Source organism: Micromonas pusilla, assembly GCF_000151265.4.
Source record: "Micromonas pusilla CCMP1545 genomic scaffold MICPUCscaffold_16, whole genome shotgun sequence".
In the NCBI taxonomy this organism is placed as follows: domain Eukaryota; kingdom Viridiplantae; phylum Chlorophyta; class Mamiellophyceae; order Mamiellales; family Mamiellaceae; genus Micromonas; species Micromonas pusilla.
Window position 1 is genome coordinate 118,422 of NW_003315897.1, and position 23,444 is coordinate 141,865.

The 23,444-nt window shown below is 67.1% G+C and overlaps 11 protein-coding genes across 11 annotated transcripts; 5 read left to right on the forward strand and 6 right to left on the reverse strand.

Moving 5' to 3' along the window:
- Nucleotides 1-52: 52 nt before the first annotated feature.
- On the reverse strand, nt 53-3,795 carry MICPUCDRAFT_53795 (uncharacterized protein; the record flags this gene model as incomplete). The annotated part of the gene is made up of 3 exons (XM_003064090.1): nt 3,460-3,795; nt 2,631-3,264; nt 53-2,518 (listed from the first exon to the last, which is right to left on the reverse strand). Exons 2-3 carry the CDS (start codon nt 3,201-3,203, stop codon nt 53-55), a joined length of 3,039 nt encoding a protein of 1,012 aa, XP_003064136.1. The 5' UTR covers nt 3,204-3,264; nt 3,460-3,795.
- A 156-nt stretch (nt 3,796-3,951) lies between these two features.
- MICPUCDRAFT_7703 (uncharacterized protein) lies at nt 3,952-4,416 on the reverse strand (the record flags this gene model as incomplete). The annotated part of the gene is made up of 1 exon (XM_003064091.1): nt 3,952-4,416. A coding segment is annotated over one exon (465 nt), but the record flags the coding sequence as incomplete, so codon positions are not given.
- A 2,480-nt stretch (nt 4,417-6,896) lies between these two features.
- MICPUCDRAFT_53797 (uncharacterized protein) lies at nt 6,897-7,604 on the forward strand (the record flags this gene model as incomplete). The annotated part of the gene is made up of 1 exon (XM_003063906.1): nt 6,897-7,604. The coding sequence occupies one exon, from the start codon at nt 6,897-6,899 to the stop codon at nt 7,602-7,604; it is 708 nt and encodes a 235-aa protein (XP_003063952.1).
- Nucleotides 7,605-7,689: 85 nt separating this feature from the next.
- On the reverse strand, nt 7,690-10,503 carry MICPUCDRAFT_30102 (uncharacterized protein). Its single transcript, XM_003064092.1, has 8 exons — nt 10,437-10,503; nt 10,198-10,264; nt 9,912-10,053; nt 9,570-9,745; nt 8,740-9,247; nt 8,438-8,694; nt 8,085-8,265; nt 7,690-7,959 (listed from the first exon to the last, which is right to left on the reverse strand). The coding sequence occupies exons 5-8, from the start codon at nt 8,944-8,946 to the stop codon at nt 7,777-7,779; spliced, it is 828 nt and encodes a 275-aa protein (XP_003064138.1). The 5' UTR covers nt 8,947-9,247; nt 9,570-9,745; nt 9,912-10,053; nt 10,198-10,264; nt 10,437-10,503; the 3' UTR covers nt 7,690-7,776.
- Nucleotides 10,504-10,753: 250 nt separating this feature from the next.
- Nucleotides 10,754-11,374, forward strand: MICPUCDRAFT_43159 (uncharacterized protein; the record flags this gene model as incomplete). The annotated part of the gene is made up of 1 exon (XM_003063907.1): nt 10,754-11,374. One exon carries the CDS (start codon nt 10,754-10,756, stop codon nt 11,372-11,374), a length of 621 nt encoding a protein of 206 aa, XP_003063953.1.
- Nucleotides 11,375-12,209: 835 nt separating this feature from the next.
- On the forward strand, nt 12,210-13,694 carry MICPUCDRAFT_30105 (uncharacterized protein). The gene is made up of 4 exons (XM_003063908.1): nt 12,210-12,286; nt 12,461-12,589; nt 12,767-13,444; nt 13,600-13,694. Exons 1-4 carry the CDS (start codon nt 12,242-12,244, stop codon nt 13,654-13,656), a joined length of 909 nt encoding a protein of 302 aa, XP_003063954.1. The 5' UTR covers nt 12,210-12,241; the 3' UTR covers nt 13,657-13,694.
- A 696-nt stretch (nt 13,695-14,390) lies between these two features.
- On the forward strand, nt 14,391-16,657 carry CCD (epoxycarotenoid cleavage enzyme; the record flags this gene model as incomplete). The annotated part of the gene is made up of 4 exons (XM_003063909.1): nt 14,391-14,924; nt 15,204-15,936; nt 16,170-16,287; nt 16,381-16,657. 4 exons carry the CDS (start codon nt 14,391-14,393, stop codon nt 16,655-16,657), a joined length of 1,662 nt encoding a protein of 553 aa, XP_003063955.1.
- Nucleotides 16,658-17,653: 996 nt separating this feature from the next.
- MICPUCDRAFT_23147 (Drug/Metabolite transporter superfamily) lies at nt 17,654-18,170 on the reverse strand (the record flags this gene model as incomplete). Its single annotated transcript, XM_003064093.1, has 2 exons — nt 17,654-17,748; nt 17,855-18,170. Coding segments are annotated over 2 exons (411 nt in total), but the record flags the coding sequence as incomplete, so codon positions are not given.
- A 125-nt stretch (nt 18,171-18,295) lies between these two features.
- MICPUCDRAFT_53803 (uncharacterized protein) lies at nt 18,296-18,481 on the reverse strand (the record flags this gene model as incomplete). The annotated part of the gene is made up of 1 exon (XM_003064094.1): nt 18,296-18,481. The coding sequence occupies one exon, from the start codon at nt 18,479-18,481 to the stop codon at nt 18,296-18,298; it is 186 nt and encodes a 61-aa protein (XP_003064140.1).
- Nucleotides 18,482-19,152: 671 nt separating this feature from the next.
- MICPUCDRAFT_53804 (uncharacterized protein) lies at nt 19,153-20,228 on the forward strand (the record flags this gene model as incomplete). The annotated part of the gene is made up of 4 exons (XM_003063910.1): nt 19,153-19,351; nt 19,494-19,645; nt 19,811-19,915; nt 20,076-20,228. 4 exons carry the CDS (start codon nt 19,153-19,155, stop codon nt 20,226-20,228), a joined length of 609 nt encoding a protein of 202 aa, XP_003063956.1.
- Nucleotides 20,229-21,080: 852 nt separating this feature from the next.
- Nucleotides 21,081-23,193, reverse strand: MICPUCDRAFT_53805 (uncharacterized protein; the record flags this gene model as incomplete). Its single annotated transcript, XM_003064095.1, has 2 exons — nt 21,081-22,456; nt 22,518-23,193. The coding sequence occupies 2 exons, from the start codon at nt 23,191-23,193 to the stop codon at nt 21,081-21,083; spliced, it is 2,052 nt and encodes a 683-aa protein (XP_003064141.1).
- Between the last annotated feature and the right edge of the window lie 251 nt (nt 23,194-23,444).

Sequence of the window (23,444 nt, forward strand, 5' to 3'; positions counted from 1 at the left end):
TAATTTTGTTGGTTGAACCGACGTCGCCGTCGAACGAAGCGCGCGAGCGTCGTCACGTGAGGTCTTCTTCCTTCTCCTCCGATGGCGGCGTCGGTTCGGGTTCCGCCGCCGCCGGTTCGGGTTCCTCGACCGCCGCGGCGCCCGGTTCGGTCTCGGCGGGAGCGTCCTCCTCCTCCGCGACAGCCGGCGCTTCAGCCGCCGCCGCCGCCGCCGCCGCCGCCTCCTTCTTCTTCTCGACCGCCGTCTTCTCCCCCCGCAGCGTCGGCCCCAACCGCCGCTTCAGCGCGCCGCCGAACAAACGCGCCAGCGCGCCGCTCATCGGCGCCCGACCGACCGCGATCAACGTCGTCGCCGAAGGCAGCGCGTCGCGAATCGCGCGAGCGAAGGATTCGGCGTCGCCGTCCTCCATGTCACCGAGCGCGTCGATCGCGGCCGCGGCGAGGGGCTCGCGGAACGCGCGCCCGGCGCGGTTCGCGGCCGCGCGCGCGAGCCACGCGGACCCGTCGTCGGTGGGGTCGACGGCGGCGATGTTGTTCGACGTCGTTCCGTAATTTACCGAGTCGGCGTTCGACGGAGCCGCGTTTTCGTTCGCGCCGGCGCCGGCGTCGGTGTCGGCGCCGTCAAGATCCTCCTCCTTCGCGAACGCCGCCGCGTCCGCGAGGACGCGCACGACGTGCTCCCTCAGCCGCGCGCTGAGGACGTCCACGCGCGTCGAAACCTCGGCCGGGTCCAAACGACCGGCCGCGCCGTTCGCCTCGTCGAGCTCGCGCTCCAACGACCGAAGGTACGAAACGCCCGCGGAGATCTCGAGGCGGATGTGCCGCGCGTGACCGCCGCGTGCCGCGTTTCCGCTCGCCGCCGCCGCGTGCGCGATCGCGAGGAGGTCCAACAGCGCGAGCCGCGATGCCCACGGCGTCGTCGACGGCGGGGACTCGCGCAGGATGTCGGACGTGATTTGCACGGCGAGGAGCGCGGCGACGGCGCCGCCGGATTCGTCAGACGAAGATTTCGACGACGATTTCGAAATCGTCGACGGCCCCGCTTTCGACGTCCCCGGGGAGCCGCTCTCGATCGCGGTGCGCAGCGCGCGCACGATCCCGTCCCACGCCCATCGAAGCGGCGACGACTCGGGCGCGGCGGTGGAAGATGACGTGGCGGATGACGTGGCGGAGAGCGTCGCGGCGACGTGCCGCGTCGCGCACAACGCGTGCGCGGCGAGTTCTTCGCGCGCGCTCCCGGTCATCGCCGGTAACGCCTCGATGAGGGGCGTTAAGAGCGCCGCGCGCGCGACGCGCGACCCAGAGCACAGCGTACACAGCGACACGAGCACGGGCTCGACCCTGGACGACGCCCAATCCGCGGCGGCGGCGTGCGATCCGATCGCGCCGGATCGGATCTTCCCGCTGTCCATCTTAATTTTTTTCCGACGCGACTCGAGGTCCACGAGCGGCTTCACCGCGACGTCCGCGGCGACGGCCCACGCGCGCGCGGGGAGGCCGTCGGGGAAGGACGCGAGGACGCCGAACAGCGCGTCGAGCGCGGGTTTCGGCGGCGGCGGCGGCGAAGATAACGTCCCGGGCGCGGGCGTTACGGTGTTGGTACCCGCGGTCTTGGCGGCGGCGGCGCCGACGACGACGTCGTCGGCGGCGTCCCCCGGCCAGTCACCCGCGGCGCATTCCGCGAGCGCTCTAAGCGCCGCGCGCCACGCGAGAAACGCGGCCGGCGACGCCCCAGCAGAGTCGCCGCCCTCCGCCGCCGCGAGATCGCCGTCCTCCGCGCGCGCGTGCTCGATCGCGAGCTGCGTCCCCGCGTCCATGGCGATCTCGCGAAGCGCCGCGGCGGTCTTCCCCGCCAGCGCCTTTCCGTGCGACGAAAACGCGAGCTCGGCGACGAGGCGAATCGCGCTCGCGGTCAGCGCGCTCGGCACCCCACTCGGCACCCCTTTATCCGACGTGTCATCGAAGTTCCCGTCACTTCTCGAAGACGACGACGCGTAGGACGCGCGGACGCCCGCGGCGATGGACGCGCGGCACGCGTCGTGCGCGGCGGCGGCGACTTCGCCCGCGGGGTCGCGCGCGGCGCGACGAAGCACCTCGATCGCGACCGACCACCCCTCGCCGACGAAACCGAACCCCCCCGCCCTGCCGCCGCCGCCGCCGCCGCCGCCGCCGCTTCCGTCGTCCCTCGCGCAGGCAGACCGAAGGCATCGACCCAACGCGCCGACGAGCAACACCCGCGCGTGCGCGTGCGCGCGCGAGGGACCGGACACGGCGCCGTACGCGACGAGAAACGGACGCAACGCGTCGTCGCCGCGTTCGATCCCACGCCGCAACAGCCGCGCCGCCGTCTCGCCCAACCCCTCCGCCGCCGCGGACGCGACCCACGGGTCGGCGTGCGCGCTCGCGGCGACGAGCACGTCGGACGCGACCGCCCACACGCGCTGCCACACGAGCCGCGCGCGCGTCGTCGTGTTGATCGCGCTCACGACCGCGAGCTTTCGAAGCGAAAACGTTCGAGGCTGATGAGGGCCACCGTAAAGAATGAAATATTCATCGGTCAGTTGAAAGGGGGAGCGATCAAATCTTGAAACCGAGCGGTGGGTGAAAAACGTTTGTATAGATAGAACGCACCTGATACTTCGCTCCGCCGTCGCGCGCCCAGAGCTCCGCGCGCGCGACGTCCGCGAGCGCGCGGACGTAGACCACTATCTCGTCGCTGTCCAGACGCGCGCTCTCCGCGAAGACGCGGTCGAGGACGTCGCGACCGGCCGCGGAGGAGAGCCATCGCGCGAGTTCGATCTCCGCGGGATTCAGCGTCGATCGGCCGGCGTAGGACATCGCGCCGCCGCGGCCCATCGCCGGGGACGAGACGACGTCGTCGTCGTCGCCGCCCCCCGCCCTCGTCTTCTTCGCGCCCTTGCCGCGTCTCTTCGAGTCCGACGCTCCTCCTCCTCGCGGGGGGGTGGCGGGCGCGGGCGTCGTAGGTCCCGGTCCCGGCGACGGTTCGGATTCCGCCGCGACGGTCGGCGTCGGCGTCTCCGCGTTCGGCGGCGGCGCGGCGCCGACGCCGATGGCCGCAGCGTGCAGCTCGTCCAAACGACTCACCGTCTCCAACACCGCCCTCCACGAGTTCGATAACACCCCGGTGTCGACCGTCGCGAGCTGTAAGAGCGTCGTGACGGCCTCGCCGCCCTGCGGGGCCATCCCTCGCGCGTCCCCGAGCCCCGGCGCGGACGTCAAGAACGCGGCGAGGTCGTCTCTGAGGGTCGAGGGTCCGTACGAGCGAACGTCGGGGTGGAGTTGAAAGGCGTCAGATGGAGTTGAAAGGCGTCGAGGCGTGTCGGGATTGAAAGCGAGGTGTGGGCGGAGAGATGCGCCGGGAGAGAAATTCCTTAAGGATCGGCGTTCACCACGCCAACGCGGTCGTATGGGGACCAGTGTGAGATAGAACGCGCCTGAGTTTCGGAAGCCGCAGCTCCGCGGAGAGGCGCAACGACGCGCGCGCGCACTCGAGCGGCAGCGCCGCGTGCGCGGCGTCGTCCGCGGCGTGGTACGCGCCCTCGAGCGCGCGCAGAAGCGGCGCCGCCGCGGCCTCGAGCATCGGGCGCGCGAGCCCGGGCTCGGACGCGGCGTGGAACGCGGAGGAGGAGGAGGAGGAGGACGAAACCGACGACGGATCGGCGTTTTCAAAGAGGCCGCGCGTCTCGCGGAGGACTTCCTCGGACGCGGCGTCCGCGACCGCGGCGGCGTCGCGGCGCTTCCATCCGAGGTTCAGCGACTTCGCGAGCTCGTCCACGGCGGCCGCGGCGGCCTCTTTCGCCTCCTTGAGCGCCTTGGAATCTCGCCGTCTCGTCGACGCGGCGTCTTCCGCGGCTCCGTCGGCGGCGGCGTTCTTTTTTTGCGTCCCCCCGGCGCCCGCGCCCGCGCCCGCGCCCGTGTCGCCGCCGCCCTTCTCCTCGTCCGTGAACTTGATCTCATCCTTCACGACCCTGTCGTACAGCGTGTGCAGCATCGCGTCGTCGACGTCGCCACCGCTCTCCGCGCTGCGCGCCATCGCCGCGAACTCGTCCCTCGTCAACTTTCCGTCCATGGCGTCGTTGTGCGCGTCCGTGTTGAGCATGATGACGGCGAACGCGAGGACGTACGCGGCGTCCGTGTTGGCGAACGCGCCGTCGTTGCACGCGCAGTACCGCGCGGCGAACGCTTCCATGAGCCGGTCGATCTTCTGCGCCTCCCCGGGGAGGCGAAACGGCTTGAGGAACACGCGCAGCGCGACGTCGAAATCGAGTTTAGAAAAATCAAACGACCGCGCGAACGCGCGCATGACGGCGACGGATTCGTCGTCGTGCCCGCCGAGGAGTTCGCCGACCGCCGCCTTGTCGAGCCCTTTCGTTCGAAGGAGGAAGTTCGCGACATCGACCGGGTCGGGGTTCTCGTTCGATAGGCCGCCGACGCCGGTCAGCGCCGCCACGGACGGTTTCGAGTTGAAGAGCTCAACCGCGGCTTGGATCGACTTTTTTCTCGCCTTGAGGTCGTTCCGTACGAGCGAACGTCGGGGTGGAGTTGAAAGGCGTCAGTTGAAGTTGAAAGGCATCGCGGGCAGGGATTGAAACCGAGGGGTGGGCGTAGAGATGCGCCGGCAAAAGTCCTTAAGGAACGGCGTTCACCACGCCGACGGGGTCGTATGGGGACCAGTGTAAGGAGAACGCGCCTTGGCCATGTGGAACCGCTGCGACTCCGTGATCGGGGATTTCGACGCGTCCGTGGATTTCGAAGCGGAGGATGACGCTGCTGCGTCGCCGTCGCGCGCGGACGGGCCCGGCGTCGATGGGTCGCCGGCGTCGCGGTTGACCCCGCCGGGGTCGAGCTCGAACCCGCCGCCGGTTCCGGTTCCGGTTTCGACGCCGCCGCCGCCGCCCGCGACGTCGCCTTCGCCTTTCGCGTGCCACGCCCGCAGCGACTGCACCGCGGCTAAAACGCACTGCACCGCGCCGTTACGAACCTGCGCGTTATCGCCCCTTCCAGGCCGCATCACGCCGCCGAGCGCGCCGACCGTCCGCTCGTACAAATTCGAAGCGCTCTCGTCGCAGTCGTAATTCACGAAGACGTCGACGAGCACTTGCGGGTTCGCGGCGAGCTGAGGGTCGAGGGTCCATCATTCAAAGCGACGTCGGGGTGGAGTTGAAAGGCGTCAGATGGAGTTGAAAGGCGTCGAGGTGTGTCGGGATTGAAAGCTAGGGACCCTGGGCGGAGAGACACGCCGGGAAGAAAAGTCCTTAAGAAACGGCGTTCACCGCGCCGACGCGGTCGTACGGGGACCAGTGTGAGATGGTAGAACGCGCCTTCCGCACGAGACGCAACGCGACGATCTGCGTCCCCGCGTCGATCGACCCCGCCGCCGCCTCGAGCGGCTCCAACGCCAGCGGAGGGAACAACGCCGCGATCTCGGGCTTCCAGTGCGCGCGCGCGCGGAGGACGAGGACGCCGAACGCGCCGCGCGCGAGCGACGGCAGCGGAGCCGCCGCCTTGGTCGTCGCCGCGGCGGGCGTCGTCGCCTTCGTCCGCTTCTTCGTGCCGGTCCCGGTGCCCCCTCCCGCGCCGCCGCCGCCGCCGCCGCCGCCGTCGCCGTCGCCTCCAAGTACCTCGAACGTCTCGCCGGCGCCGTCGACGCCGCGCGCGCCGCGTAAGATGGCGAGCCCGAGCGCTCTGGACAGCCGCGGCTTGAGTGTCGCCAACCACTTATTCGCGGACGGCCCTTCCAGCAGCTGTCGGAGTATGTCGAGCGTCAACACGCGCGCTTTGACGATGTAGACGTCCGACGCCGTGGAGGCGCCCTCGAGATCGCGCGACGCGATCTTACACAGGACGAGGAGGACGAGGAGGGCGTCGCTGACGCGCGCGTGACGCGGCGGCGGCGGCGGCGGCGGCGGCGGCGACGACGACGACGATTCGGATCCTTTCTCCGCCGCCGCCGCCGGCGTCGGATCGAAGTGCGCCTCCGCGCGCTCGAACACGACGTTGATCAGCCGCGTCAGCGACGCCTTCGCCGCGCACTGGTCCGCGTCGCCCCCCGCCGCGGCGACCGCGACGTGCACGAGCGCGCGCGTCGCCGTCGCCAACGCGTCGCCGCGGAGATGCAACACGTCCGACGTCGCCGTCGACGTCAACGCTCTCACGCACGCGCGCTGCGTGCTCGCCGCGCCGCCCTCCGCGCACTTCGCGACCGCGGCGACGAGCTCGCTCACCGCCGCCTCCCTCGCGCTCGGCGACGCCGCGTCCTCCTCCGCCGCGTCCTCCGCGTCGCCGCGCGCGTCGAGCGCCTTGGCCCACCGGACGCTCGCGCCGCGCAGGTCGCCGCTCGCCGCGATCGCGTCGAGCGCGTCCAGCGCCGGCTCGCTCGCCGCCTTCGCACCGCATCCGCACGCGAGCCGCGTCACCTCGATCGCGGCGTCCACGAGCGCGTCGTCCGTCGCGACGACGCTCCCGAGCGCGCTCTCCGCGGCGGCGAGGGCGATGAAGTGGCGGCACGCCTCCTTGAGCGGATCCTTCTTCGCGATGGATGCGAACGTCCACGGCGCCTCGCGGAGGCATCGATCGATCAGCGGCGGGAGGACGTCTCGCAGCGCGGAGGCGGGCGCGGGCGGCGGCGCGGGCGGCGGCGGCGCGGGTGGTGGGGGCGGCGAGGGCGGCGGCGGTGACGCCGGTGGCGGCGATGGCGCCGTCATCGCCCGCCTGCCCGCCTCGCGCGGACGAGATCTGACGGGCGTCGGCGGTCGAGCCGAGCCTCGGACGGTTCAAACCGAAGTCGGCTTTTTCCAGGCTTTTTGCCTTCCACGTCAGTCGTCGTAGCTTTTCGAGGTCACTACCGCCGACGCGCCGCGTCCCCGCACGACGATCATGGTGAAGAAGGGACAGAAGGGACCTGGCAAGCCCTTCCTCGAGTGGTGCGCGGAGAACGGGGAGCGCGGCGAGAGGCTCGCCAACGAGTTCCGCGAGGAGCTGCCGACGGAGCTGACGAAAGGGTCGAAGTACGAGGCGAAGTGGAAGTGTTTGAAGTGCAAGCACGTGTGGCGGGCGAAGATGTTCAGCCGCACGAAGAGCGACAAACCCTGCGGGTGTCCGAAGTGCGCGAATCGCATGCCGGCGAGCAAGACGAGCAACTTCCTCGTGTGGTGCGAGAAGAACGGCGAGCTCGGGAAGAAGTTGTCGCGCGAGTACGTCGATAAGGACAAGCCACCGACGGCGGTGACGAAAGGGTCGGACTACAAGGCGCTGTGGAAGTGCAGCAACGTCGAGTGCAAGCACGTGTGGCGGGCGAAGATGTTGAACCGCACGACGAGCAACAAACCCCGTGGGTGTCCGAAGTGCGCGAATCGCATACCGCTGAGCAAGACGAACAACTTCCTCACGTGGTGCGAGAAGAACGGCGAGCTCGGGAAGAAGTTGTCGCGCGAGTACGTCGATAAGGACAAGCCGCCGACGGCGGTGACGAAAGGGTCGAACTACAAGGCGCTGTGGAAGTGTGAGGAGTGCGCTCACGAGTGGCGGGCGAAGATGTTCCACCGTACGAACAGCGACAGACTCACCGGGTGTCCGAAGTGCTGAGGCCGACCGCCTGGAAAGCGTAAGCGCGTCGACTGACACGACGACGGCGCTCGCGAAAGAGAAAAGAGAACCTCGAACGAACGATGCGATACACGCATAGTCATACATACACGCCTACGGCTAAAATACGACGCATCATACATCAATCATAATCACGACGACGCGCGTCGCGTCATAACACGCCCGCGACCTTATCGTCCTCCTCCCTCGACCCCCCGCCCCGCCGCTCCCGCATCGTCCGCTCCACCTCGTCCCTGAAGTCGTGCACGGTGACAAACGCGGGCAGCCGCTTCTCGTCCCCGGTGACGTGTTGCTCCGAGGACGCGTCCAGGTCGATCTGGTACACGACGTTTTGCTGCGATTCGATGTGACGTGGTGGGTCGTGATTGGTCAGGGGGGGTTGGTCAGGGATTTGGTGACGTGGTGGAACGTGTGGTCGACGGAAAGAGACGCGAGAGAAAAAAAAACACCCGCTCGCACCTGAATTTGCGTCTCCATCCCGGGCGCCTTCTCTCTGTCCACGCCCGTGAGGTACGCGAAGATGCACCGCAAGATCGCCTGGTGCGACACGATCAGAAGCGGCTCGTTGTAGCTCTCCATCTCCTGAATGCACGGCTCCAGGCGCGAGATGAGGTCAAAGTACGACTCCCCCCGCGGGTACCTATACGAGCGAACGTCGGGGTGGAGTTGAAAGGCGTCAGTCGGAGTTGAAAGGCGCCGAGGGCGGGGATTGAAACCGAGGGGTGAGCGGAGAGATGCGCCGGGAAAAGTCCTTCAGGATCGGCGTTCACCACGCCGACGCGGTCGTATGGGGACCAGTGTACAGAACACACCTATACCCGATCTTATCCATCTTCCTCAAGTAGGACGCCTGCGGGTGCGTCGCCGCGACCTCCTCCGGGGTCAACCCCTCGCAGTCCCCGGCGAAGATCTCGTCGATGTTTCGATAGATCCGCGGGGCCATGCTCTCCCACGGCGCCCCGTTCGGCGGCGTCAGCGTCGGATGCGGGATCAGCGACGCCGTCTGAATCGTTCGAAGCATCGACGACGTCCACAGCCTCGCCGCGATCGACGCGCCATCCGGATCCCCCTCCGCGCGCTCCTCCCACCCCGCGGCGCCGTCCAGGCCGTCCACGTCGCGCAGGTTCGATATGTGCCTCGCGGCGAACTTGGCGAGGATCTCCGCGAAGACCCACCCGCGCTCGGTGATGGGCGAGTTCCCTCCCAGTCGCCCCGTCGTGTTGTACTCGCTTTCGCCGTGCCGGCACAGATAAATCGTGTGCTTCGTCGGGTGCGTCGCGGTGAGGAACTGCACGATCCGCTGCGGGAGGTACGCGCGCATGTTATTCGTCAGCACCTTCTCGCCGTAGTTTATGAGCTTGATGTACGACAGGTCGTCCTCGCTGCCGTCGTTCTGGAGCGTGACGTAGAGCTTCTTGAACTCGAGCACTTTCTCGCGCCACGCCGCCGCCGCCGCCTCGACGGCGCCGTCCGCGCCGCCGTTTATTCTTCCCTCGCGCACGTCCCGCGCGAGCTTCTGCGCTAAGATTTCGTTCACCAGGCTCTCCTTCGTGAGCGTCACCTCGATGAATATGGTCTTCACGCGCGTCTTCGTCTTCGACGTCGCGGAGAGCGACGCGAGCCTGCGTGGGTGAAGCGATCGGTCAGTCGAACGTCTTACCGGTCAAACGTTGAAAGGGAAGCGCGGGTGAAGAGTGACGACGGGAAAAGTCCTTAAGGAACGGCGTTCACCACGCGAACGGGGTTTAGGGTAGTTATGAACGTCGGGGTGGAGTTGAAAGGCGTCGGTTGAAGTTGAAAGGCATCGCGGTGTGTTGTCGGGATTGAAACCGTGGTGTGGGCGGAGAGAAACGCACGCGGGCGGGCAAAGTCCTTAAGGAACGGCGTTCACCGCGCCAACGCGGTCGTACGGGGACCAGTGTGATGAGACAGAACGCGCCTCGCCGTCGGAGCTCTTCCGCTGGCTCGGCGAGCTGTTCTCGTCCGTGGACTCCAAGAAGCTTCGGAGCTTCTCGAAGAACTCGACCGAGTGCGCGTTGGAGTCGGGCGGCGTCGGCGACGTCGCGCGGTCGGGGTTCATCGTCCCGACCAGCCCGCCGATCTTCGCGATGTCGAACGCTCTGACGTGGCACGTGAGTTGATGACGTGGATACGTGGCATTGGTTAGTTTCTTGGATTGATTCGCTTACGTGGAATAATGTGCGGTCGTGGGTCGTCGTCGCGACTTGAGGTCGCGGGTCGTCGACGCGACTCGCGGAATGGAAATCGCGCGCCGTGGAATCGCACCTGCAGCGCGCGCCGTGGAAGAACCGGAGGTACCGCTTTAAACGCAGGGCTATCGTGCGTTTTCCAACCAGCGGGAGCCCGAGGAAGATGAGGACGTGGCGTTCGCCGATGTTCCCGGCGAGCGCGCCGATGGGCGGCGGGACTGCGACGGCGGGAGAGGCGGGGCGGGTCGGAGGGAAGGGGATTCATCAGAATCGAAAGAAGCCGCGTCGGAGAGGGCGCGAGCGGATAGAACACGCAGTAAAAGCGAGATGACGCGACGACGCGATGGGGCGCGCGCGCGCACCCGTCGTCGGCGTCGGGTTCAGCTTCGTCGCCGCGAGGAGGTCCTCCTGCGACCGGACGTACATGAACTGCGCGCGGAGGTGGGCGGGGACGCGAGGACGAGGGATCGTCAGCCGAGGAAGGAGGACGCCGAGACGTCGCGAATCGAAGAAGATGGAGACGGCAGGGAGCCGCGCGAGAGGAGGAAAAAGTGCCTTTCGTCGCGCGAGCGGATCGGACGCGCGCGGGCGCGGGACGCGCCTCCGCGTCCATGGACCGCCGCAGATCGACGGAGTCCCTCGCCGTGGGGGTGTCCATGACGTCGTCGATCATCACGGACGCGATCAGCCGCGGCGCCGCGCGAGGAGTGCCGCCGTTGGGGAGGGCGCGCGCGTCTTCGGAGTGCGTTCGACCTCGAGAGAAGAAAGATCCGGCTCGCGTCGCGTCGCGTCGACACGACCGCGACAGGACACTCGCGTCGCGGGCAGCGGCACTGCCACTTGTCGATAAGAACAGTCTAAGCGCCGGTCGCGACCGTCGTCGCGCACTCCCCCCGCGCTCCCGCCGCCGCGCTCGTCATGCCCCCGCACGCGACGTGGCGCGTCTCGATCGCGCCACCGGTATCGCGCGTCGGCCGCCGCGCGTCGACGTCGACGCGACGCGCGGCCGCCGCCGACGTCGGCGCGCGACGCGTCTCGTCGTCGCGTCGCCTTCGCGACGATCGACGCGGCGTCGCGATCGTAGCCGCCGCGTCTCCTCCGCGCGACGACGACGACGACGACGACTCGATCGAGGCCCGCGACGATCTCCGCCGGCGACGCGTCGCCGCCGCACTCGCGTGCGCCGCCGCGGTCGTCGTCGTCGCGCCGCCCGGATCCGTCGACGTCGTCCTCGGCGCGTCGTCGTCGTCGCTTTCGATTTCGATTTCGACGTCGTCGTCGTCGTCGTCGTCGTCGTCGTCGTCGTTCGCCGCGCTCGTCGCGCCGCCGCCCGCGTCCGCGCTCGAGCTCGACCCGTGGAAGGAAGGCCGCGCGAGGAAAGCGCAGGCGCGCGCGATGGCGAGCGCGATGGTGGACGAGCGCGCGAAGAAGGAGGCGGAGGCTCGCGAGGAGCGCGAGCGCCTCAGGCGCGTCCCGTCTCGTTCTATCCCACACTGGTCCCCATACGACCGCGTTCGCGTCGTGAACGCCGTTCCTTAAGGAGGACTGGACTTTCTCTCTCGGCGCCATCTCCGTCGCTCTCTGTCGTCCAACGAAACGTCCACGTCATCATAATCCTAACCAATCACAACCCTTCCCGCCACGTCACCCGCCACGTCGACGCAGCACGGCGTACTACGCCAAAGCCGGCGCGGCGCGACGCGCGAGGTTCGCCGCGGAGAGGGACGGCGGGTACGCCCCCGCGGAGATCGACCGCATCGCGGAGGAGGCGGGACAGAGGGCGTTCGAGCAGACGGTGAACGCGCTCGACGCGGAGGCGGCGGAGCTCGAAGCGTACGAGGCGAGACAGGCGCGTGCGCCGCGCCGTCCGTCCGGAGGCGACGACGTTTGGTTTCGCTTTTGTTTTTTCACCCCGCGTCCCTTTCGAGCTCGACCGCGACGCCGATCGACCGATCGACTGACCGATTTAAAAAATTCCTTTCAAAACGCCACAGGACGCGTTGCGGAGGACGGCGGAGGAACGAAACGCGGAGGCGCTCGCCGCCGCGGCCGCGGTCAAGGCGGAGGAGGCGGAGGAGGTCGCGCTCGCGGGCGAGTGCGCGGACGCGAACTCGCCGTTGATTCGACCGGGGAGCATCGTCTGCACGTGAGCGCGAGTCGACGCGCGAGAGACGTACGCGTGCTTTGTGAGAGCGCGACGATGCTTTTTCAAAAAAGTTCATCGGTCCGTTGAAAGGCGATGCGATCAAATGTTGAAACCGAGCGGTGGGTGAAAAACGCACCTCAGTCGGCTCTGAAAAAACGGCCGTTTCTCGCGCGCGCGAACGAGTGATGAAATGCACCGCGCTCGTCTCGACGTCAGTCCCCATGCGCGCGAGCGTTCCAGGGAGCGCATCGTGTCGCGGGATGTCCCTCGCGCGCGCGTTTCGAACGCGCTCCGCGACGAGTCTGGTGCGCGAATCACCCTCTCGCGCGCGCTCGTTCCTCGCTCCCCTCCCCGCGCGCGCGTCCCTCCGCTACTCCGCCCTCGAGAAAGAAATGAAATGCCCACCTCTCGCCGCGCGGGGGCGCGCGATCTCGCGCTGACGCCCTCCCCCACCGCGCGCTGCGCTCCCATCGCGACAGGCCCGCGCCGCCGCGCACCGCGCGTCGTCGTCGTCGTTCCACAGCCAGCAGCAGCAGCGGCAGCAGCAGCAGCGGCAGCCGCGGCCGAGCGGGGGGGGCGCGCCGCCGACGCCGCAAACGCCGCCTCAGGCGCGTTCTATACACTGGTTCCCATACGACCGCGTTCGCGAGGTGAACGCCGTTCCTTAAGGACTTTCCCCGCCGCATCTCTCCGCCCACACCTCGCTTTCAATCCCCGCCCTCGACGCCTTTCAACTCCACCTGACGCCTTTCAACTCCACCCCGCCGACGCCGCAAACGCCGCAGGGCGCCGCGTCGCCCGGATTTGCCGCCAAGCCGTTCCAGGGCGTGCCTAACTTCTCCTCCGCGAGCGCGAACGCGCCGGCGTACCAGCAGCGCTTCGAACAGCGCGCGCAGCAGCAGCAGCAGCAGCAGTACGGCGGCGGCGGCGGCGGCGGCCAACAACAACAACAGCAACAGCAGCGTCCGCCGCCGCAACAGAAGCAACGCTACGCGGCGGAGCGCGGCGGGGACGCCGGCGCGCCGAAGGTGTACTGCAACTTCGCGATTCACAAGTCGAAGACCGCGGTTCAGATGTCCGCGATCAAGCCGACGTTCGAGCTCCTTCCGAACGGCAGCAAGCAGAAGAAACGCGACGGCGCGATGTTCCTCGAGTTCGCCCCCGTCGCGGCGGGCGCCGGGCAGAAGCAATACGACTGGAGCAGGAAGCAGAGCATCTCGTTGTCGCCTCTGGAGTTCATGGAGTTATCGGAAGCGCTCGCGGCTAACCGCGGGGTGAACTTCTTCCACGACCCGTGGATGGGGACGAGCCGTCAGGGCGAGACGACGAAGTCGCTGAAGGCGGAGCCGATGCCGGACGGCAGCGGGGGGATCTTCTTGAACTTGACCGTCGCGTCCGGGGGGGGGAGGGTCGAAAAGTTGAACATCGCGGTCTCGTTCCAGGAGTTTGCCGTCTTTCGAGAGGTGCGCGCGACCGCCCGCCTCTCTCGCGCTTTCGATTGAACGATTAGTTAATTTCGCGCGCCCTTCCCTTTCGTTTAATTAATTTTCGCCGCGATGCGATTCGTTCCGTTCCGACTGACCCGTCGCGACTGACCGATCGCGTCTTCTCTCTCCAGCTCGCGAGATACTTGGTTCCGCGACTCACGGGGTTCTCGGAGCAGTTCGAGGGGTGATGCCCGCCTGCCCCGGGGGGAGGAGTGAGTGGGGGGGCGAATGTATGATATGCGTAGAACGGGCGGGATGGGTACGTTGACGCGCGCGTCGGCGCGACGCGCGCGCTTGGACGAAAGAAGTGCATTGCAATATTGCGAAAGAAAAAAAAAAAAATCCAAAAAGTCGCCGGAGCCTCGCCTTGTCCCCGTTCATCGAGAAATCTCGTCCGCCGACGCGCGCGCGATGAACGCACGCGTTCCGCGGTAGACAGTCGCGCACGCGCGCACGTCGAATTCGCCCGCGCAAAAGCAAAAGAGAGGTTGCATCGCCCGGGAATCGAACCCGGGTCTGTACCGTGGCAGGGTACTATTCTACCACTAGACCAGCGATGCTTCAGAGGTGCGTCTAGGCGTGTGATCGCCCGAACTCGCGGTTAGTGATTTTCGGATGACAAGACTGATTATTCAACAAATATAACCCCTACAGTTTCGGGACACGACACCGGTACAAAGATGGTATCGAAGACGCGCGAAAACTGGTTCATCGGTCGGCTGAAAGAGGGTCGCGATCGATCACGTTTTGAAACCGAAGGGTGGGTGAAAATCGATCGCATCGAACGCGATTCATCGCGCGCGCTCGATCTCTCATCGACTCGTGGCTGGCGCGCGTCGACGACGGAAACATCCACGGCGGTCCGTCCACGCGCGTCGGACACCGCGACCGCGCCCCGCGGCCGCGGCGCGCCCCGGAGACGATGGCGTCTCGATGCGGCGCCTCCGCCGCGGCGACGGCGTCGCCGCGTCGACGCGCGACGCGCCGCGACGCGCGGGACGTCCGCGCGCCGTCCGCGTCGAGGAGGTCGAGCGATCGCGCCTCGACGACGACGACGACGACGACGACGACGACGACGACGACCGACGACGCGCTCGGCGCCGCCCCGGCGTGGGCGCTCGCGTCCAACAACCCGCCGCTGCGAGGAAACTTCGCGCCGGTGACGGGCGAGCTCCGCGATCCGCTCCGCGACCTGCGCGTCGACGGGACGCTCCCTCCGTCCGTCAGCGGCGTCTTCTTGCGGAACGGTCCCAACCCCGCGCGCGAACCGCTGCTCGGGGCGGACCGGTACCACTGGTTCGACGGCGACGGGATGGTGCACTGGGTGCGCTTGGACGCGACGACGCAGCGCGCGTCGTACGGGCGGAAGTACGTGCGCACGCGCGGGTTCGAGCAAGAGGAGGCGGCGGGCGAGGCGATGTACACCGGACTGCGCGACATCAATCCGATCTGGCGCGTGCTCTTGCCGCGGCTGGCGCAGAAGGTGTGGGAGTGGCGCGCGCCGGACAGCCCGTTCTGGGTGATTCAGGCGCGTTCTCCTTCACACTGGTCCCCATACAGTACGACCGCGTCGGCGTGGTGAACGCCGATCCTCAAGGACTTTCTCTCCCGGCGCATCTCTCCGCCCAGGGTCCCTCGGTTTCAATCCCGACACGCCTCGACGCCTTTCAACTCCGCTTCTGACGCCTTTGAACGCCACCCCGACATTCGTCGCTTCGTGTGGAACGCGCCTCAGTCGAAGAACACGGCGAACAACGGCCTGAAGTACCACGCCGGACGGTTGCTCGCGACGTACGAGAGCGGCTCCGCGTACGAGCTGGCGTTGACGCCGGAGCTGACCACGACGGGACTGTGCGACTTCGGAGGGACGCTCGGGACGAATGACTTTTGGCTCGATAACATGACCGCGCACGGGAAGACGTGCGCGGAGACGGGGGAGATGATGTACATAGGATACAACCTCATCGATATCAACGCGGACGGGAAGACCGAAGTCACCGTCGGCGTCGTCGACGCGGATGGAAAACGTGCGCGCCGCGTCTCCGTCCCGGTCGCGCGTCCGTCGATGCAGCACGACGTCGGCATCACGCGCACGCGCGTGGTGCTCCTCGACGGCCCGCTCGTGTTTAATCTGAACCGGGTGATGGACGGCGGGCTGCCGTTCGCGTTCGAGGGCGAAGAGACCATGCGGATCGGAATCCTCCCGCGGAAGGGCGCCGCGGACGCGTCCGACGCGGTGTGGATAGACACCGAGGAGCCGTGCTACGCGTACCACGTCGTGAACTGTTACGACGATCCGACGGACGCGAATAAGGTGATCGTCGACGCGTGCAAGGCGGACGGGACGAACGCGTTGGGGATGGCGCGCGGGTTCGATAAGGACGCGCCGAACGGTTACGCGGTCACCGACGCCGGGTTCGTCGCGGGCGTCGACCGCGACCGCCCGATCGAAGCGGGCGCGGTCATCGGTCGACACGCGAACGCGGTCGGCGAGGGACGGGACGTCGCCGCGATGTGGCGCTGGGTCGTGGACGTGAAGTCGAAGACGCTCGTGTCGTCGACGCGGACGTGTTCCGAGCCGTCGGGTGCGTCCTCCTACAGTATGATATCGTCGTTTACCCACCGCTCGGTTTCAACATTTGATCGCTTCCCCTTTCCGCTGACCGATGAACATACGTATTCTGCGTGGAACGGCCCTCAGACTTCCCGTGCGTGTCCCCGCGCGTCGTCGGCGGAGAGCACCGGTACGCGTACAGCGTCGGGTACCGCCGCGGCACGGAGCCGAAGGACCGCATGGACATCCCGTCGTTCGACAGGGTGTTCAAGCACGACCTGAGAGGCGTCGAGAGGGACGACGACGAGAACGACCATACGACTAAATGCCCACACGACTCGACGACGCGGGGAGGGAGGACGCCGACGACGTACGAGCTCGGCGACGACCGCGCGTGCGGGGACATCCTCTTCGTCCCCGCGACGGACGCCGACGACGCGGAGGAGGACGACGGTCACGTCCTCGTGTTAACGCACGTCATGGATGCGTTAGGTAACTCGACGCGGACGGAGCTGATCGTGTTGGACGCTAAGGACATGACGCCCGCGGCGACGGTGCACGTGCCGACGCGGGTGCCGTTCGGGTTTCACAACGAGTTCGTCCCCGCGGACGCGCTTCGCGGCTGGGACGCGTGAGAGAATATCTACGGTATGCGATAGGCGTCCCGTAGTGTGCGCACTGTGACAAATTACCTTACCTTCGCGGGTGGGGAATAACCTTATGTAGGGCTAGACGTGAGACGAAACGACGAAACGAACATCTGAATGTTCTAACGCGTACGAGTAACATTTATGCGTCGCGCGCGAGCACTTCCGCGCGTCTAGGCGCGACGCGCGTCGCCGACCAAACAGAACGCGTCGTCGTCGTCCGTCCGTCACCGTCTTCTCTTCGTCAATTCAATCATCACTTCGTCGCCTCGATCGACCCCCCCGACGCGGCGAGCTTCCGCCGTTTCAACAGATACAAACCGTACAACGCCGCCCCCGTGCACGCTAACCCCGCGCCGTACTTCCAGTACGTAAGGTCGCATACGTGCATTCATCAAAGCCAGGTGAGTCATCGACAAATACACGTTCACAGGGGATGAAAGAGGGGAAACAGGCGGGAGAACTAGATACAGTAGGCCCAGACCAGTTCCACGGCGCCGGATACAACAGCATGGACGCGCCGATGGATATCATCTTCCTCGTGGACTTCACGATCTCCGTGTTCGACGCGCCGTAGTGACGAATCAGGAGCATGATGAACGACACGGAGAGGTACCCGAAGAGCGCCGCGACGCAGATCGCGGGCAGCACCGTCGCGTTGGCGAACGCGTGCGCGAACGCGGGTAGGAGCTCCCCTGAGGGTCGTTCCATACGAGCGAATGTCGGGGTGGAGTTGAAAGGCGTCAGAAGCGGAGTTGAAAGGCGTCGAGGGCGGGGGGTATTGAAAGCGGGGGGTGGGCGGAGAGATGCGCCGGGAAAAGTCCTTAAGGATCGGCGTTCACCACGCCGACGCGGTCGTATGGGGACCAGTGTATAGAACGCGCCTGAGAAGAGCATCGCGATCGCGCTGAATCCGATCCCGATGAGATTGCTGTGGAAGACCACCTCCGCGTGCGTGACCGGGTCGGGGATGTTAAAGAACCGCCGCTCCTCGAAGTTCCCCGCGGCGGAGTCGAGGAAGAGCGCGACGAAGATCATCACCACGCCGGTCGGGTCGAAGCTCGGCGCCGCGTCCACGTCTGCGATATCAATCGTCGGTCGAGAGAAGACGCGCGTCAGGTCAGTCGCGCGGGGACGTGATCGGTGGATATCATTCACACGGGAGCGTATGGGAAGTAGTCTCACCGCCCATCGTGAACAACGCGATGCCGCAGACGAGGAGGATCGCGCAACCGTACTCGTCGCGACCGTACGTCCGGCCTTGCATGAACGTCCCCAAGATCATCGTCGGGATCACCTTCGAGCTCTTCGCGACGATGCGCGTCGTGTAGTTTAAGTACTGCATCGCCGCGTTCGTGATCCACATGCTCCCCGTGGTTATCGCGGCGAGGATGAGGTAGTTTCGCCACGACCCTTTTCGCACCGCGTCGTTCGATTTCTTACGCTCGATCGCCGCCGCGGCGCAGTACACGAGCGTCGTGAAGAGCGTCACCATGCCGCCGTAGTGGAAGTCCGCGCCTCGGAACACGCCCTCCTGCGTCGCCGTGAACCCTGCGGAGGAAGCGTGAACGGGGAGGTCAGCGAACGATCGATCGACAACGGACGGGACGAAAAAAAAAATAAGATTTATTCGATTCGAAGGAGGGCCGGGGCCGGGGACGCGCCGAGGTACGACAGGATCGCGCCGCTGACGAGGAAGTACACGAGGTCTTTGTCCGACATCCGAAGCGGAACCCCCCACAGCTTCGCCGGGTCCCTGTGATGCGGCGCGGCGTGCGATATCCCGGACTCCACGTCGACGTGGCCCCCCATCGTGATGATCGACGCGTCTCTCCTCTCGTAGTCCGCCAGAGTGCCGAACCGCGCCGCGATCGACACTGACTCCTCCGTCGGCGTCTTCGTCGAGCGCGCGCGCTTCCCTTCCCTTCCCTCCCTAGGCGCGATCGCCCCTCGCTCGACCGTTCTTCGCCCTCGCCGCGACTCCGCGAGACGTCGCGGACGCGGAGGACGCGCGCGCGGTGTCGTGTGCGCGGACGTCGGACGCTCGGGGGCTGCTCACCGCTGCTTCTGCGGTCCACGCGAGCGGACTGGACGCGGGCCGCGATCGCGCGGCGCCGACCGACCGAGCTCTCATCATCAGTCAGGTCTCGCGCGAGGAGTCGAACCGTCGTCGCTCGGCGCGCCTCGGAACCGCCGCTCGCGTCGACGTCGCGTCCGTCCGCGCCTCCGCCGCGCGCGCGCCACTTCGCTCGCGCGCGCGCGTCGAGAAGACCCCCGCCCCCGCCCGTCGTCCTCGAGGTGCGCCGCGACCGCGCGCATCTGCGTCGCGGTCGCCGCCGCGCGTCCCCGCGTCGCGCGCGCGCGTTTTCATCCGTCGTCGATTCGCGCGACGCGACGCCTCGACTCCCGCCGCGTTTCTTCACTCCGCTCACGCGTCCGTCCGCCGCGCAGCTCCTCCCTCGCGCCCTCTCCGTCCGTCCGCCATGGTCGAACGCAACCCGTGGTACTCGCGCGTGAAGGGCCCGTTCCCGGAGTCGTACGGCTGCGTCGGCGTCAAGCCCGACGGCGGCGGCAGCATGCGCGGCCGCGGCACCGTCGGAAAGATGCGCGTCCATCACGCCGTCTTCAACCGCGACTCAGGCGCGTTCTATACACTGGTCCCCATACGACCGCGCACGCGTGGTGAACGCCGATCCTTAAGGACTTTTCCCGGCGCATCTCTCCGCCCACCCCCCGCTTTCAATACCCGCCCTCGACGCCTTTCAACTCCATCTGACGCCTTTCAACTCCACCCCGACGTTCGCTCGTATGGAACGACCCTCAGATCTGATCAAGAAGCTGATCGATGACGGCGACGACGTCAACGAGGTCGAGGGCGCGGGGAACACGCCACTCTTCTGCGCCGCGTACGACGGCTGGAACGAGGGCGTCGAGCTCCTGTGCGAGCTCGGCGCGAAGGTCAACGCGAGCAACAACGTGCGCGGCTCGCGACGCGTCGGCCGTCTCCCCTCCCCGTCGTGGTTTTGTTTTGGTTTTTTTTTTCTCCTCACGGGTCCGAAAAAACGCTCCGCGAACCGCTCATCATCGACCGTTACGTTACTCACGACGAATGAATGCCACTCATATCGTCATCGCGCGCAGGCCGGGGACACCGCGTGGCAGTGGGCGGCGAACATGATGCACGACAGCACGTGCGAAGTGCTAGAGAAGTTGGGCGCGGACAAAGAGTACCTCGGCCGCGTCATCGTCCCGGAACACATCCCGAAGGCGCGTCCGCCCGCGTCCGCCTTCGCGTTTCGCGCCTGACTGTTTGCGCGTACGGCGATTCGACGACGCCCTCAAAACCCTAACTCACCCCTAACGAATTAAACAAACCTGCGCTCGAACCTCACGTACACGTCAACAGGTGAAGGACTTTTACGATCTCCCCGACGGGAAGGAACACCCGAAGCCGTCGCTCGAGTACCTCGAGTGGCAGAAACAAAAAGACGCCGAGCGCGAAGTCGACGAAACCGCGCAGTGGGACGAGTGGTCCAAGCCGGGGAAGCCGGAGCCGTGAGGAGCGTCCACGTGGACGTTGTGATTCGATGTGGTTGGTTCGGACGTGCCACGCGTCGTCGGCTGATTCACCGAACGAAGACGCGAGAGAAGACGACTGCACTCTGTGATCTAATCATCTTCTTCGTCGTCGACGTCCGTCTAATCCTCGACCGCTACGCTACCGCTACTCGTGCTCGCGCGTAAGAGCGCCGCGTCGATCGCCTTCTCGATCGCGGCGTCGAACGTCGCCACGTACGCCTCGCGACGACCGTCGACGCTTCCCTCTTCCGCCCCCACGCGCTTCTCCTCGTTCTGTTTTCGTTCGCGGACGAGGCGCAGCGCCGTCGCCGCCGCCGCCTGCGTTTGATCGGTCGAGGGAATCCGCGCGTCAGTCAAGAGTGTGTGTGATTGGTGGATATCGTTCCCACGTGTCGAAACGTGAGGTTCACAGCGCGCGAAAGAAGAGGTCGCCTTGAGAAAGAAACGACCATCGACGCGCGAACGGGAGCGTATGGGAAGCAGTCTCGTCTCACCGCCGACGCCGCCTTGGTCGCGCGCTCCGCCCGCTCTTTGAACTGCTCTCGGCTCAGCGTCCTCGCGTTCCACGCCGGCTTCAGCTTCTCCTTGACGCGTCGCGCGATCTCGTGCTTCGACGGCGCGCCGGTCTCGATCGACGCGACGCGCGCCGCCTCGCGCGCCTCGAGCGACGCCGCCGCGCGTCTGAAGGTCGAGGATCCATACGAAGCGAACGTCGGGGTGGAGTTGAAAGGCGTCAGTCGCAGTTGAAAGGCGTCGAGGCGTGTCGGGATTGAAAGCGAGGGGTGATGGGCGCAGAGAAATGCCGGGAAGTAAAGTCCTTAAGGAACGGCGTTCACCACGCGAACGCGGTCGTATGGGGACCAGTGTGAGATAGAACGCACCTCCGACTGTCGGACAATGTCGGACAATGCGACACCGCGCCGGGAGGCACGAACCCCGTCGCCGGTCGCAGATGCCCTCGGCCGATCTCTCGCACGACGTCCAGCTCCGTCGGCGCTCGCGGCGGATCGGCGGCGAATGCGGCACCGTTCTTCTTCTTCGCGGCGAACGCGGCGAGGAGGTCGTCGTCGTCGTCTTCTTCGCAAACGAACTCCCACGGCGCGCGGGGCCCCGCGGGCTCTGACTCCGACGACGCGTCGCTCTCGGACCACTCCGAGCGAACTCTCTTCTTCTTCTTCTTCTCCCGCGGCCGCGTCGGGTGAGTCCGCGTCTTCGCCCGCCCCGGCCGCGGCGGCGAGAACGACACGCCCGCGATGAGACGGACCGAGAGCCCCCCTCCGCCCGGCCCGGGCGGGGGCGTGGGGAGGCGCCGACGCGCGGGGACGGCCGGGCGCCGTCTGCGAACGTGCGCGGACCCCGACCCCGCCGCTGCCGCTGCCTCGCGTTCGCGAGTTAGCACCGCCACCGCGCGCGCCCTCGCGTCGTCCCCGCCGCCGCCCCTCGCGCGCGCCTTCGGTCCGACGCTCGGGTGGTTCGACTTCAATCCTTCCGCTTCCGCGCGCTTCATCGCGTCCCACGCGTCGTGCACCGCGTCGCCGAGCGCTTCCTCTTCGCCGGGCTGGAACGCGAACCGATCGTACGGGCGATTAGTCTGGTTCGCCACCGCCGCCGGGTCGAGGTCCGGTCGGTCCTCGACGGCGCCGGCGGCTCGATCCGCGGTCCCCGCGGTCCGCGTCGTCGGCGGCTCTCCCCTCCCTCCTCCTCCTCCTCCTCCGCGCGGATCATCCCGCCCCGAGCTGAACCCGAGCTCGCCGCTGCGGTACCGTTCCCAGAGCTCTCTGAGCTCGGTCACGCGCGCGATTTGCCGCGAGCGATCGTCCGTCGCGGCCGGCGTCGAGCGGATCCCGCCGCCGACGCCGACGCCGACGCCGCCGACGCCGCGCCCGCCGCGCCCGCCGCGTCGGTTGACGTTCCGCGCGCTCGAGGCCGCGCGCAGCCGCGCGGCTCTCGCGCGCGCGGCGGCGAACGCCGCCGCGGACGCCGCCGCCTCCGCGTCGTCGTCCTCCGCGCGTTGAAGTCCCCGCGCGAGCGCCGCGTCCGCGTCCGATTGGTCGACGGCGTCCACGTCAGCAGAATCAGAATCGTCGTTCGCGCAAATGAGACACCGCCACGCGTCGTACGGCACCTCGTCTAACCCGACGCAGTAGCAGTGGTACCCTTGGTCGCAGCCGTCGCACAGCATGAGCTTATCCTCGTCGCCGCCGTCGCCTGGTGGGGTTAAAGCGCCGACGCGTCGGGGTCAGTCGAACGTCTCGCCGGTTAAACGAACGCCGAAAGGAAAGCGCGGGCGGGGAAAGTCCAAAGTCCTTAAGGAACGGCGTGCACTTCGCGAACGAGGTCGTACGGGAAGCAGTCTCACCGCATCGGCCGCAGAGGACGGTCTCGACGTCCACGCCGTCGGGCAGCTCGCCGCCGTCCGGGTCTTCGTACGTCTGGTCGCGCCGCGGGAGGTATATCCTCTTCAGCGGCTTATTAGGCTTCTTCGCTCCTCCGCGACTTCCCCCCCGCGTCGTCGTCGTCGTCTTCGTCTTCGTCTTCGCGTCGGTTGACGTTCCGTCTTCCCCCGCGACGTCGACGTCGACGTCGACGTCTTCGGGTTGAATGAACGAGAAGCGCGCCTTACACAGCGGACAGCGGGTCTCGATCTTGGCCCATCGCTTGATGCACGCGACGCAGAACACGTGCGCGCACGAGTCCAAGCGTCCGCGTCGCGAGACGTCCTCTTGGCATATCGCGCACTGGTCGCCGAAGAAGGGCAAGGACGCGCGCGGCGCGTCCGCGTCCGCGTCCGCGTCGGACGCGGGCGCGGGCGCGGGGGAGGACGAGGCGACGATCGGTGCCGCGTCGTCGTCGGGCGGAGGCGCGCGGTCGTCCGCCGCGGTCGCGTCGGTCGTCGGCTTCGGCTTCTGCGCCGCCTCGAGCGCGGCGCGGACTTTGGGTCTCATGGCGTCACCGCGTCGCCATGACGCGCGAGCGCGTCGTCGTCGGCGTCGTTCGCGCGCGGAAGATCTGGTCGCCTCGATGACAGCGAGTGCGACGAAATTAAACATAAAAATATTGTGGCAACTTTTGAAGAAAACGCGCGTCCGCCGCCGAAACGAACCGAGCGCTCGCGCGAGGAGACGGGCGAGCGTTCACGGCGAAACGCGTTCACGAGTAAATAATATAAAGACAGGATAAAACAAGGTAAATAAGG